Raw genomic sequence first — 14936 nt, 5'->3', positions numbered from 1 at the left:
TTTAGGTTGAACTTTATTTAATGTTTAACTGTTAAGTTTAAAAACATATTTTAATGTTTAGAAGTTTAGAAGTTAAAAAAAAATATAAAAAGTATAACTTAAAAGCATAAATTATTTTTTAAAACCATGTACTTCCTCCGTTATTGTTTATTTGTTTCTTAAATTTTTTACGAAAAAATTAAGAAACACAATAAATTTTCTTGAACTTAATAAAAATTTGTAAAGTTTCATATTTTATCCTTTTTCACTTCTACACATTAAATGCTCATGGATAAATTAAGTAAAGATTGGGTAAAAAAAGGGGGTATAAATGACAAAAAAAATGAATATTATCATGAACTTTGAAAATGATAACTAAATAAAAATGTTTTTTCTTCGAAAAAACTTAAAAAATTTAAAAGGAACGGAAGGAGTATTTTTTTTCTTAACAACAAATACCATATGAAGAAAATGAGCAAATTGCTAAAGCGTCTGTACGCACTCCTCCAACACAATGCATATGAAAATTCTTTCGTGTAAGTGCATGTAAGACATTTAAGTTTCAGTGGAAAGAGCTAAAAGTATTTTTATTTTTAATAAAAAAATATCTTCTTCCCCATTTTGTGCATTAAAATTTCGAAGTATATACATTTAAATTCACAAAAATACTATTGAAACAGCTTTATTTTAGTCTCAAGCAATTAATGCTTTGCCAAGGACAGGATGACTTTCTTTTGTTCATTCACAAGTTTTGAGCCCCATGGCCATAGATCATCACTGTTCTTAAAAGCAAAGACTAACTAGATCAGTCAATGGAAAGAAAGAAAGAAAAAGTAAAATGGATTAATTAAAGGTTAGCAACATTCATATATACTTTTTTAGCAACATTCTTAAAGCTTGGCTACCCGCACATGAAGTCTTCAAATTGTAGTCGAGTTGGTTGAGTCATCTACTTATTGCACGGTTCACAATTTCCCATTTTTCAACATATTGTCTCTGCTCAATGCACATTATTTGATGTTGGTTTGGTTCCACTCATCAATTCGAGGTCACTTTACATGTGACCAAAAGTCCATCTCTTCACATTTCACAACCCAAAAGCACACATATCGCACGGTCTAACATTCTAATAATGTTATATAAATAGTCATTTGTATATTGTATATTAAATTGGACCTTCATATCAAATTAAATAAGTACGTTTTCTCTTTAATTAATCATTCACTCAAAAAAGTTTCGTTTACCTTTTTTTTAATTAATGCTTATATTTCATTAGTCAACATTATATTTAATAAAAATATTTATAAATTACTAATGAAATAATTTTTTGTTAATTAAATCAAAACTTTAGAATCGAAGGTTTCAAATTTATATTATTCATTAATTTACTACCAATCATCCATTAATCAAGTTAAACTTTTTTTTATTTAAGTATATGTAAACGCATTCCTCTATTATATGAGATAATTCATAATTATATATAATTAATTTTATCTTTAGAATTACAATAAAAATTTAATCAATAAATAAATAAATTTTGACTAGATAACATAATTGGATGAAAATTCCATTTGTTTTTGTTAACAAATGGTGACTTTTATACCTTAATTTTTATAATTATTCTACATTTTTTTTTTCTTTCAACTTGTATGACTCCGTGCTGTAAGAAAATGACAAGCAAGGAAAGAAAAGTTTGGTCACGCTCGCGCATCGCAGTGGCATTGCAGAGTGCAGACCCATTCAACTTCTCACGTCAAAGTGCACTTTGTTTTGCTTTGTACTTTGCAGTTCCATACTTCCGTGTCACCGGATTGTTTGATTTTCATAAATAGAACAATATTTATATATTTATATACAATAGTGAATTTAATTAAAATATATTATTTGTATAATTTGTTATACTAATATCCAATAATAAATTATCATGTATAATAAATAATTAATTTTCATAATAATTATTTTAAAAGCCACATCTAAAATAATTTTTATTCATTACTAATAAAAAATGATCAAATATAAAATTAATGGTTTAATTTCCTTTTTAAAAATATTTTTTTATTTTATAATTTTATTAGTATAATTAAATAATTAATACTTGGGGTTTGATTAGAATATATTGACACTTGTCTTTGTATTTGAATCTTTATAATTTTTTATGTAAAAAGTTAAAAATATTTACTTTATCTTTATTTGATGTTTATTTACTTTTTCAGGAAAGTGAGAAAATATGATTCTGATGTTTGATATGCAATTAATATGCTTTTCTATGATTCTCATCTTGTAGTTTAAAATTGATTTAATACTTTTGATGAAAACATTTGTTTTCATTAAAGAAAAAGGTAAGTAGAAATGTAATGTATTCAATTTTGAATAACATAGGAATAATTTGTAAGTGGTTGTTTCACATTCTAATATTTTAACGTATAAAACTTTATTATTATACAATAATTTATTACATTTTTAATATAAAACAAGTCTTTAAATAGGTTACGGGTCAAACCAAGTTTATATAAAAGATAAACCCAAACCTAAATAACAAGCTCAAATGGAATTCGACCATGCCTAAGCCTAACCCGGTCCATTTCTAACCTTACTTAGAGCTAAAAGTAATATACCCACATCTACCAATAATATATTAAAATTAGACTTGAGTCATTTTACTTTTCTATCATATTATCTTTTGTATTTGAGTTTAATTTTTATCTATTGCTAGTGTAAAAAAATTATGTTATTAGTTAATTAAAAATCACAAAAAAACTAACATGATTTTTAAAATAATTATTATAAAAGTTTATAGTTTTATCACATAAAAAGGTTTAAGATTAGATGGAATAGGGTATAAATTATTAACTTTTTTTTCTACCACTTTTCATCTAATTATAAATTATTTTATATCTATTTTTTTTTACCATTTTTTTGTCAATTTCTCTCTCTCTCATCTGCATAGTTATTGGCCAATGGCCATTATTTTTCTACGGTCAGGAAGTTTTGTTGTGAAAACCAAATGAGCCCATTTCGACCACAGATTTTTACGGAAAATACTTGAAGAAAAAAAAAATCTCCTTGAAGTTGACTTGACTGAAACACAAAGGGCAACAATCTAATTCTACAAACTTGTAGCTGCATTTGTCCATTCGTTGTGTTGCACACCCAAAGCGTGGCCATTCCTTTGCATTTGTCCATTCGTTGTGTTGCACACGATGTGTGGCCATTCCTTCCTCAATCCCACACACACTCTTGGCACACAATATGGGCCCCTGTTTTCCTCTGCACATCTCAATTCCTTATTGTGATTTTTTTTTCATCTGATAGATATCACAATGGTAACACGTGAATGTTTAAATAAGATAAGGATACAAGGATACCCTTTTATTATTATATCTTCCTCTCACATTATATCACATATTATAATTATACAATTAACATGAAATATTAGGTCAATCAGAAAGAATTAATTTTCCACCAAAGTATAGTAAACCAAACAAGAAAACAAAATAGCATATAGCTGTTTTCCCATACGAATGTAAGAGAAAATCAAAAGAAACAAGAAGCATAATAGGCTGCACAAAGTGAAAAACAACATCTCCAAATATGGTAAGTTAGTAAAAAGCTCATTTGAGAAAAACAAAATAAAATGAAAATGAGGGAATAGTTCAATATATATCCAAACTGACTTGGCTAGGCCAAGTCGCAGGTTCTCAAATCTAATCTAGTTGAAAAATCCTGAACATAGAAATGAAACCTTATATTCCGCTTCCAGTGAAACATCGGGTTTTGTCGAGTTGTGTTTTCCTCTATGAAACATTTGCCTCTGTATTTAAGCTGAGTTCTTGTTCATGCGCGTGAATGTTGGTAATTAAGTAATAATACATAATAAAAATTAGACAGCTAATTGTATCTGAATTTGCCCCATGTATTCTATCTTAGGTTTGGAAACGGAAAAGGTGGATCTGGCCACATCAAATTTTGTTTCCACCAAAAGCTTACAATTAAAATACTCGCAGCGCTTCTGTTATTGATTGTCGTCCTATGTAATCTGTAATTAAACATGAAGCATTCAACAATATGACTTTTTTTTTATTACTAAAATGTAGCTATGGTTCATGCATATGGTTTCATTTGAAATGTCCACGAAACATTTGCTATTTCTAATATTATGAGTAGATGGCTAAAAATAAAACTTGGAAATGACGAGACAATGTAAAATTAAACATGACACGAGAGGACCCATTTCAGAGAGGGTTACATCCAATTCAAACGCCGAGCATTTTCATCCAACTTGCAATCTCGTTGGGTCCTCTTCATGAATGTTCACGTGATCATGCTTACCCTGTTATCAAACGTAGCAATAACATGTCCATCCTCTGCGGTTATTAATTAAGTTACGAAACATCTACCTTATTTTTCGGTGTTTTTGCAAGATAAAATAAAAGAGAGATAGACACACACACACAAAAAAACATACATAACGAGTAACATGATAAAAAAATAGTGTAAATATTAGACAAAAATGAAAATAAATATATCAATTAATGGCATGAACAGTTTGAATTTTACACTTTAAAGTTGCAAAATTTAAATTTATTTATATTTTTCCATAAATAATTTTTGTACAACAATTGCTAACCCTAGAAATACTAAAAGAATAAATATAATATATGGATTGACAATGAAATTTTTTATGTTTGTCCATGGCTCGATGTGAATCGTAGAGAAATTTATATAGTGATTAAAAGCTAAAGAAGAATGGTTTGGCATATTAAATAATGGTAGTATTACTCAACAAAATGAAAATCAAGTTTAGTCAAGAGCCATTAATCCTTTGATTACAACATGGTAGGGAATCTATGCTTATTATATTAAGGAGTTTGATGAAACAAACAATCTGAGTTTGGTCTCATTTTTAGCCTGAGGAAGTTAGGATTTGGGAAGAAGAAAATATTGGCCTCTTATGGTTCCCTCGTGCAAGTATCGTACGGTCAACAGTTGAAGTCAATATGGGAAGCATATAGATGGCCGAAACAAGACAAGGAATAAGGTATGGGCCTATAAATAAATAAATAAATAAATAAAAAGGAAAAGGACAGGGAAGACTAGAAGAGGTCACTAACAGACAGGATGCACAATGACATGGAAAATTGGAAGCCAAGGCCTTAGCATTCGTGTACCTAATTTTGTTGTTGTTACTTTTTAGTTTGTTTTTCATGACTAAAAAAAGGAATATTCATTAAAAAGAGCAAATTTTCCTAATTGAAAAGAAAAAAAGGAGAAAATATTAAATTGTCAAAAAAGAAAAAATGCAAAGCATTTTGAAAGAAAAAAAAAGTAAAAATGCTAAACCGTCAAGAAAAGGGGGGAAGTTTTAAAGGAAAAATACTCTTAAAAAGAATAATTATTTAATTTTATTTTTAAAATGACTTACTGTTTTGAAAAGAAAATTGCAATAGGATGGATGGGGGACCCCCGCGTCCTTCAAGAGTCTATTTTCTTTTGTGAAATTTGAATCATTATTATTATTTTTTTTGTAAAAATAAACTATGTATTATTAGTGTAAAAATCAATCATAAATTATACCAATAATAGTTGGTTAAGTAATTGAGACTTAGACTCTTTAAAGACTTGGTCAGGATTTTGAATCTTCACTAATATGTATGAAAAAAATGATTGATGGGAGAGGATAATATAGCTATGAGTGCCATCAAATTCTCCAAAAGAGTTTAAAATAAACAAAAATGAGATAAGAAGTAAAGTAGATAAATAGTTATAATATTTTTTAAGTTTTGGATTTGGATGTAGAGTATAATATAGTTTGATGAATTGATCCAGGGTTGTGACAGGACAGGGATGAGTGGTGGAAGTAAAGATTGGAGAAGATAAAACAGGAATAGTTAGGAAGACAAGAGCCTAAAGATAGAGATGTCACTGCTTCATTCGCCACCTTCTTTTCGTTTCTTTTCCTTTATTTATTAATTATTAGTTTACTAGCAAGTAGTAATCTAGTACCATCCATTCTTTTACCCAATACCAAAACAAAACTAAACAGGGTATGGCCTCTGTTCCTCTCTTCTCTCAATAACCAATATAAAAAGTAAAAACACGCACAACCTTCTTTTCTCTCTGTTTTTTGGAGTCAGCTTCACTGCACAGGTTCTTAGCCTTTTCCTTCATCAACCTTCTCTCTTTTCAATCTCAATTCCTTCCTTCCTTCCTTCTTGTTCTTCTTCTTTTTTCCTATTATTCAATTCAACTTTCATGCTTTCTGCAGGATTTATGTGATCGCAACATGGGAGTTTGTTTGAGCGCCCAAATTAAAGCTGAAAGCCCATATAACACTGGTATCTATCTATCCATCTATCTTCCTCTTCAATGCCCTGTTTTCCATTTCACCTAAGTTTCGGTCTTTGTGCTTCCATGCTGATTACTTTTAGTTTTGAGTATTCTCACTTTCCTTTTGTTTTGGCCAAGTTGAGTCCTTTCCCCCACCCCTTTATTTAAATGGAAGAAAAATTTATTGGCTAAATTGGAGTTAAGCTTCGTTTCCCTCCTCTTTCAATTGTTTAATTACACTCTGTTTTGTTGCGTATGTTTGCTTGTTTCGTGCACAAATGAATTTGAGATGAATTTGGATAACTCTGGTTTCTCAATTTCAATATTTCTTTATCTGAATTAATAATTTTTGTTTTCATCTCCTAGTAGTCTTTAAAGCTTAACCTTAACACTTTGAATGTATCAATGTGATCCATTGCATTGAAGATGCACTTAAGATAGCTCAGTGGATGTTACATTTGATTTGGTATTGATGAAAGTTTAACTGTAATAGATGTGGTTTGGTTTTGCAGGGTTCAATTCAAAGTATGTGAGTACGGATGGAAATGATTTCGGCAGCACAAACGATAAGGTTTCAGCAAACTCAATTCCTCAAACTCCTCGGAGTGAGGTTGAGATCTTGCGGTCATCCAATTTGAAGAGCTTTACCTTGTCAGAACTTAAGACGGCCACTAGAAATTTCCGTCCAGATAGCGTGTTAGGAGAAGGTGGTTTTGGATCAGTTTTTAAGGGGTGGATCGATGAGAATTCATTGACTGCTACCAAACCTGGCACTGGCATTGTTATTGCTGTTAAAAGACTTAATCAAGATGGCATCCAGGGTCACAGGGAGTGGTTGGTAAGTTTAATCTAATCCTTTCTTCACACTTGATACTAATTAACAAGCAAATGCTTCCTGTGTTACACCATAGTAAGCGCAATTCATGGTTAATGATTCAAGAAACAACCTAGTCTCAAGTTGCCTAATGTGGTCCATGTTCTTCTATGCTACACTTGCATCAATACATTTTAAACCTGTTACATTTTTTATACAGTATTACTTATGGTTGGAACTTGGAAATAGGAAGAGTTTATTTTCAGAGGTTTAGATGTGCTTGCCTAACTGTGTTTCTGTTTTAACTTTTAGGCTGAAGTCAACTATCTTGGACAGCTTTCTCATCCTCATCTAGTGAGATTGATTGGGTTTTGCCTTGAAGATGAACATCGCCTTCTCGTCTACGAATTTATGCCACGTGGAAGCTTGGAAAACCATTTGTTCAGGAGTGAGTTTTCTTCCTCTCCCATCTTCTCACAGTTTTAACTTGGGAAGTCTGTATAACACTGGCAATATGTATTGTTGTAACAGGAGGCTCATATTTTCAACCACTTTCTTGGAGCCTACGTTTGAAGGTAGCTCTTGATGCTGCCAAAGGGCTTGCATTTCTCCACAGTGCAGAAGCAAAAGTGATATATAGAGATTTTAAGACTTCAAATATCTTGCTGGATTCAGTATGTGAACTTTTAATCTTTTAATCTTATAATGAAAGAAAAAAGATCTGATGAATGTAGAAACCATTTGGATAGCAGATCTGAAATGTGTTGACTTGATCACAGAAATATAATGCAAAACTTTCTGATTTTGGGCTGGCAAAGGATGGACCAACAGGTGACCAAAGTCATGTCTCCACCAGGGTAATGGGAACCTACGGATACGCAGCACCTGAATATCTAGCCACAGGTAATGTTGGGTTCATATTTCAGAACCATTTTCCTTTTCTGAGTTTGTTAGTTATTCTAGATTCAGCCTTTGGGATAATGGCTAAAAAAACATTGTTAGTGTAGGTCATCTTACTGCTAAGAGCGATGTCTATAGTTTTGGGGTTGTCCTGCTGGAAATGTTGTCTGGCAAGAGGGCTGTTGACAAGAATAGACCATCTGGACAACACAATTTGGTGGAATGGGCTAAACCTTACCTGGCAAACAAGCGTAAGATATTTCGTGTGTTGGACACCCGGCTCGAAGGACAATATTCAACAGATGATGCCTGTAAGCTAGCCACCCTTGCCTTGCGGTGCCTATCAATAGAATCCAAGTTCAGGCCAAACATGGATGAAGTGGTTACAACATTGGAGCAGCTGCAAGTTCCTAATGTAAATGGAGGCCATCAAAATGGGTCTCGTGTTCGTAGAAGAAGTGCTGATGTGAATAGAGGCTATCAAAATCCTTCTGTTAATGGATCTCGAGTTCGTAGAAGAAGTGCCGATGATATTAGCCCTATGGAGACTCCCACAGCTTATCCCCGGCCTTCTGCATCCCCTCTCTATACTTGATATTGCAAACTTATCATCATGCATCTGTTGCTGGTGATCTCATCCACCAACTCAGTCACCTCAGTAGCTATTAGCCTATTGCACTCTAGTATTGTACATATCTTATTTCACATAATGTATTCAGTATTGCTAGTCCACCAATTAATATTTTCGGAGTTCTGTTTTAAGTGTTTGTAACTACTAAACTAGATGCGAAGGCAGGTACATTATATTTGTATGATAGCTCTGATTAGCTCATTTTTGTTCTTGTTGTCTATATTAGGGTGCTGTGGTTCCCTAGTCTATTTTGTAACACCTAGTTGCCTTATGTGACTTCTACATCAAACATACCAAATAGTAGTACATTTTAAAGGCTTGTGCTGTATTCTATTTTTTTCCATTCTTTCATGCTTCATTTCTTGTGAACACGGACTCAATTCTTGCCATATGTAATTTCAATTTGAAGAGATGGGTCAGCAATGAATATTGAAGCAGTTTGGTTAGAATTAGAAACAATAACTTGTAGCCTGTGGGTAATTATGAAAGAATCACTTGCCAAAGAAGAGAACAAAGAAATAAATATACGCGTTTCCATTTGAAAAAGCATAATCATGGAAACAACTTTTTCTTGAATGTAGTTTAGTCCATGTCATGTTACTTGTGTTTCAGTATAGTAAGGGACGGCATGATCCTGACTTCTCAATCCTCGTCCTGAAATCGAGAATCCTGGCCCACTTAAGAAGATAACGTTGTAGAATGTTTGAATTTTGAGGAATGCTCCGCATGTTTCTGTGTTATTTATTAATGTAGATCTTGAAATTATTGCCAAGCCGTACACAGCCCCCTTTTTTTTCTTGTTTCCACTTGATAACGAAAATGCCAAACTTGGAACTGATTCATTCTGTCTTGATGGGGAATTATGGGAAGCAATCTTGACTTGCTTCCATTCCACAGCGAAGCCACTATGTCTAGAAAAGTTGCTGTGACTACTTACTTAAGAATGGCTCATTCTCCATTTCTAATTAAATCAGTTTTGAAGGTGTCCAATTTGGACTCGTTATCTGCCTTTCTAGGTATCATCCTTTTAAGAATGGCTCATTTATATGTTTGGGCTTTTATTACGAGTAATGTGTAATTTCATTTCCATAATAAATTTTTGTTTCCATTTAGTGCCTTGATTTATTAAATTGTTACAAAGTTTTATCATTAATTAATTTCCTTTGACGTAAAGTTCTTAAATCTTTATTTCCTTCCCAACTAATAGAGGGTTTAGGATAAATATAGGATATGAAGTTATTGAAAATGTTTAGAAGTCAAACCAATTGATGAAATTTATAGAATTTTTTTGTATGGTGTGAGATTAGGATTTTAAAGAACATTTTTTTGTTGTTGGAATTTTATGATTTTAGATTAAATATAATGTTTAATTGTTTACATTGATCGGTTTAGTTCATAAATATTTTGATAAAAAAAATGTCAGAGTTTTAAGCCAAAAAAAAACTACCAGAATGGCTTAAGTGTGACAATTAAAAGTTAGACTTAATTTAAATAAAAATTATTATAAAAACTAAAATTATATATTATTAATAATAAAGGAGCTAATTAACCCTATAAATGGCTGATACATCAAGGAAAAATGAAGCCCAGCTTCCCTCGGTTCATACAGTATTTGGGCTTGAACCTTGATATTAATCTTCATTTCTTTAAATAATATTTTTCCTCAATTCTTTAAATAGTGTTTTTAATAATTATTTTAAAGGCCTTGTCAAAAAAAAAAATCTTTTAAAGGCATTTATCTTATGACTTACGAGTGAAGGACTCTTTTATTTTTTGGTGGGTACGAGTAAATGACTCTTCGTATGAAAAGGAGGAATATTTTGCATACTTATCACTTGTGTATGCACCAAATAGAGTTGTCGGCTTTGACCTATTATGATAAACAATTTAAGAGTGCTAATTATTGGGTTAAGACGACTTGCATTTATTTTTCGTTCGGTTTTACGAAAATTCAGTAATTAGGCATGTAGTGTTAGTTGTCACTCAAAATTCGAATAGTAAATAATTTAATTTAACATGAGCATGAGAAAAAGAAAGTCTCCTTTCTCTATCCTTATAAGATGTTTTTGTTTGACAAAACAAGATATAGAAAAACACCACTAAGTGTCTGAGTCTTAGAGAAAGAGGACTGGGAAGAGATAAGTGAACAAGAAAAGAAAAGAAAAAGGGTAAATTATTTAATAGTAATTTTTTATCAAAAATTATTAATGATTAGTTTGTTAATTTTTTATTAACAGAAGAAATTTGGAATTGCAATCTTTATATTCTTTTCTCTTTTTTTAACCACCTCACTAACTTTATATCTTCATAGTCAAATAAAAAATGATAGTATATTAAACGCATTTTACAATACTAGTGAGTAAAATATGAATTACTACTAAGTATCAATTGTTAGGACATATAATTAAAAAGTAAAATATTGTTATAATAGAATATTATCTCTAAAAGTGACTAAAACAATTCTAATTTTATATTTGTAGAAATCAATTTTAACTAAGCGAAAAGAAAATCATTAACATGTTCAGAGGGGATTAGTGTAGAAAGTTGATATGAAGAGCATGATATTCAAGTGAGGCAAGGTCTACTATGCGCAAGCAATATTTTTATATACCGGTACACAAAGTAGAAATAATCATAGATGTACTATTTAATAAAATGAACGGTGAACAATAAAAATGATCGAAAATTAGCATGTAATTTCTGAGGTTTTGTTTGAGGTGAGTGTAAGTTTCTAATGTTTGGTTTTCAAATTTAATTTAAAAGCAATTCAGACTTACTTACATGGAAAAGGGTTCAAATAATTTTTATATTAATTTTAAAATTATTTGAACTCACTTCTAAAAATAAATAAGACTTCAATATCAATTTGATTCATGAAAATATTTTATTTTTGGTTTTAATCCTTTGAATGAATTATTTTTTATTTATTTTAATTCCTATAAAAAAATTGATTCAGTGACTATATAAATTGGTGGGAGTCTCATAGACTCCAGACTCTAAGAGTATATTATCACATTTTATTTGTTAACAACATTATTAATACGAAGAATTTATCAATTTTGTGATTAATATTTTATTATATGACTGTAAAGTCTTTCTTTATAATTATAGTCTTTTAATTATATAAAAAGATTAAACTTGAGACTTTTTTACTCGAACCACTGGAGAAAAGTATTATTTTATTAGTTTATTAAAGTTGCAGTGGAATTATAAACAGGGGAGAGGAAGGTAGAATAATTGGTACAACAACACAGGCGGAGACATTATCTAATATCAATATCAATGCATATACGGCTCACTCGTTACGTCTAATCAGAAGGTATGATTCTCTTCACTTTAGTTGTTTTGTACTCGGCCGTTGCAAATCTCTCCCATTCCCCAAAAGCTCGAATAAGTCTCCAGTGAGTGTGCCATCAAAGATCAAACCCAGAAAAAAAAAATGCCTTGGCTTTATTATTATTGTTATTATATAACGTAATAAAAATCTGGGACCACTAAATATCAGTCAGCAGTGAGCACAGTAATGGATTTTGGTTGACCATATATATGATACGTGGTGTAATGAGTCCATATGCTCCCTTGTCCTTCTCCACGAACCTTAGCTAGCTCTATGACCATCCATGCTACAATAGACTCCTCCATAGCCTTTATAGACCCAAAATGATGGTCCCTCCTACAAAGATATACTATATAAGTTAGTACAAAAGTACACTTGTGTTGCTGCCTTGAAATCGACACCAAACAGCTTATCTAAGACATTGCATCATCTAATTCAGCTTTTTACAACAGATAGACTGATTCACTATATCATCAATTAAACCCAACGCATAATTCCACCAAAACACCTCTTTGTTCACTTATTTACACTCCTACCATTAGTTCATTCCCAACTTATCATTGTGACTATCTAGTTGGCCTTGATCCGCGCGCAATGGCCACATAACCGAACGTACTAGTTTGTTTTGTTCCCCTACATTAATGAGCACATTAGGGTTTTAAAGTAACTTGTGCATGCAATGCACAGTGATCATAATTAATATATAAACCAAAAAGGTAAAGAATAGCTAGCTACTACCTGAACCCCTATACCCACAAAAAATTACTACTCAACAACAGCAGTGCAGTCTCTTTAAATTTTAATATTCAATTGAAACAGAGAAACAAGCAAATTAATTAGCGCACACCTATAAATTTAATCAATAAGTAGTAAATAGAATAGCAGTGAAGAATTTGGATCAACACATGCAAGTTGCAAAATTACTACAAGCCTGAGCTCAATTTGCTACAACAGCACTTCTACGAATCGTTAACCAATGAAAGACCAAATACAAGGAGACAAAGTGAAAGACAAGGGAGGAGTCATGAGAACATGAAGCAAAATGCATAGCTCTATTGCTAAAAATAAAAGTGCATGTTAGGGTAGGGTGGTAGCTAGGGATAAGAACTTGGTGAAGCTAACTAGGGATGGAGAAGGTAGGAACCCATTAGGGTCGAATAATTTGCATGAAATCTTAAGTTCAAATTTAATTGTTTAGTCTTGGTATTGCATAGTGGGGTCACGAACTTGAAAGAAAGAGCGATTTTTAACAACAATGTCGTACAAGTGGAAGTGCTTGAAGTTGGAGAAGTGTTTGGGGAGGGAGATGAGATGTGAGGAGGTGTCGGAGCGGTGGAACTGGATGAGGTCTGAGTGGTCCGAGTCATGGTAGCGAGTCCAACCGAGTTCGGTGAGTCGCTGTTCGAGTTCGGTGTAGGAACGAATGACCTGGTTGCTTGGGAGATACACCAACACTCTCGGTCTTGCACCTGGTGCGGTTGCTGTACCAGGTTGTCTTGGCTCTTTCTGCTCGAAGGATTCCCTTGTTGGGTTTGTTATGAGCCTCGCCACTCCTTTCTTGTCAAAAACCCACACACCAGACATTGCTGCACTCTCTCTTTCTCTCCAATCTATGATACTTACTATACTACTATACGATATCACTCTGCTCTTGCAAGTGTGTGCCACGTGATTCGCTTCTTCCTTTCACTCCAACCATATATAAGTGACTCTTAAAAAATACTAGTATGGTTACTTACTTAATTTATTATTTTTATTTGATTTTCTAATTATTTTTTGGTGATATGTAACTTTTAAAATTGATTCAATTTGCTTCTTTTGTTTAAATTGAATTAATAGCATTATTAAGAAATGCACACGTTTTGTAACGGTTTGAAATTAATTAATGATAATTTTAAATCATTATAAATGGTAATTTCTTAATATTGTTGATTCAATTTAAACAATAAAATCAAATTGAATTTTTAAAAAAATTAAAAAATAAAATTGAACCTAAAAAAACTAAAGAATCAAATTAAAATTTAAAAATAAATTAAATGAAAAAACTAATTTAACCAAAATAAAATAATTAAGGCATTCCATAAATAGTCTTTCTCTTGTTTCTTTTCTTTTCAAACATGTATGATCCGTTTGAAAGAGGAGGAAATGGAAGAAAAGAAAATAGAAAGAAAAAAAAAACATGGATGATAATGTTTTTTCTTTTGTTTAATTGGATAAAAAAAATAAGAGAAATAATTGACGGACAAAATTTAAAATTTTCTTTCTTTTTATTTTATCTTCAATTTAAGTTTTAAATTTTTTCTTTCCCATCTTTTTTTTTTCCTGTACCAAACATAGGGGTAAAGTAGTGTCGTAGACAACAATAATTCATTAAGTTGGAGTAATCATCTTAAACGAACCATATTTAATTAGTTAACTTTAAATTAAAAACAAAATATTGTCTTGCATACGAAAGAGATATAAAATTGATAAGATAATTAAAAAAATAAAAAAAATAAACAAACTAACAAGTTCGTATATATATATCTATGATTTTATTTCAAAAGAAGGCCACAAAGCATGAAGATGAAGCAGTTATACGTCGCTTTACATGTGACGAGATGCCTCAGGACTCCATCATCATAAATGGTAAGGTATTCATGTCAAAACTGTATTTTGTCACTATTATTATTAGTGGGCGCATGCTGAATCAAACTGTAGTTCATTGTTTTGTTTTATTCTTAGCATTTTGGGGCAAACACATTTACTCACGACAAAATTGATGGTTCTCATTTTTTTTTTTTATATGTCTGGTTTAATTATGTTTATTCGATTTAAGTAGATTTAGTTAAATCGTATTAAAATAACAAATTTATATTAAGTTCTATTATTTGATTGGTTTAGTTATAAATTTAAGTTCAATCCACTACAATTTATTTGTAGTTTGAATTGACATGGTGATTCGTTTA

General features: G+C 31.2%; 2 protein-coding genes across 3 annotated transcripts; one reads left to right on the top strand and one right to left on the bottom strand.

The window, feature by feature from the left end:
• The first annotated feature begins 5976 nt into the window (after positions 1-5976).
• Positions 5977-8987, top strand: LOC114388616 (probable serine/threonine-protein kinase PBL9). Of its 2 annotated transcripts, none has more exons than XM_028349191.1 (7): positions 5977-6126; positions 6245-6314; positions 6819-7144; positions 7433-7568; positions 7652-7794; positions 7939-8023; positions 8128-8987. In XM_028349191.1, the coding sequence occupies exons 2-7, from the start codon at positions 6263-6265 to the stop codon at positions 8613-8615; spliced, it is 1230 nt and encodes a 409-aa protein (XP_028204992.1). In that variant the 5' UTR covers positions 5977-6126; positions 6245-6262; the 3' UTR covers positions 8616-8987. The 2 variants fall into 2 exon arrangements, with proteins under 2 accessions (XP_028204992.1, XP_028204991.1); XM_028349190.1 differs by having other exon boundaries at positions 7900-8023; positions 8128-8986.
• Positions 8988-13182: 4195 nt separating this feature from the next.
• Positions 13183-13572, bottom strand: LOC114388059 (flowering-promoting factor 1-like). Its single transcript, XM_028348393.1, has one exon. It carries the CDS (start codon positions 13570-13572, stop codon positions 13183-13185), a length of 390 nt encoding a protein of 129 aa, XP_028204194.1.
• Between the last annotated feature and the right edge of the window lie 1364 nt (positions 13573-14936).

The sequence above is a fragment of the Glycine soja genome, chromosome 15 (assembly GCF_004193775.1).
Source record: "Glycine soja cultivar W05 chromosome 15, ASM419377v2, whole genome shotgun sequence".
Lineage (NCBI taxonomy): Eukaryota > Viridiplantae > Streptophyta > Magnoliopsida > Fabales > Fabaceae > Glycine > Glycine soja.
This window is presented reverse-complemented; position numbering and strand designations above follow the sequence as displayed.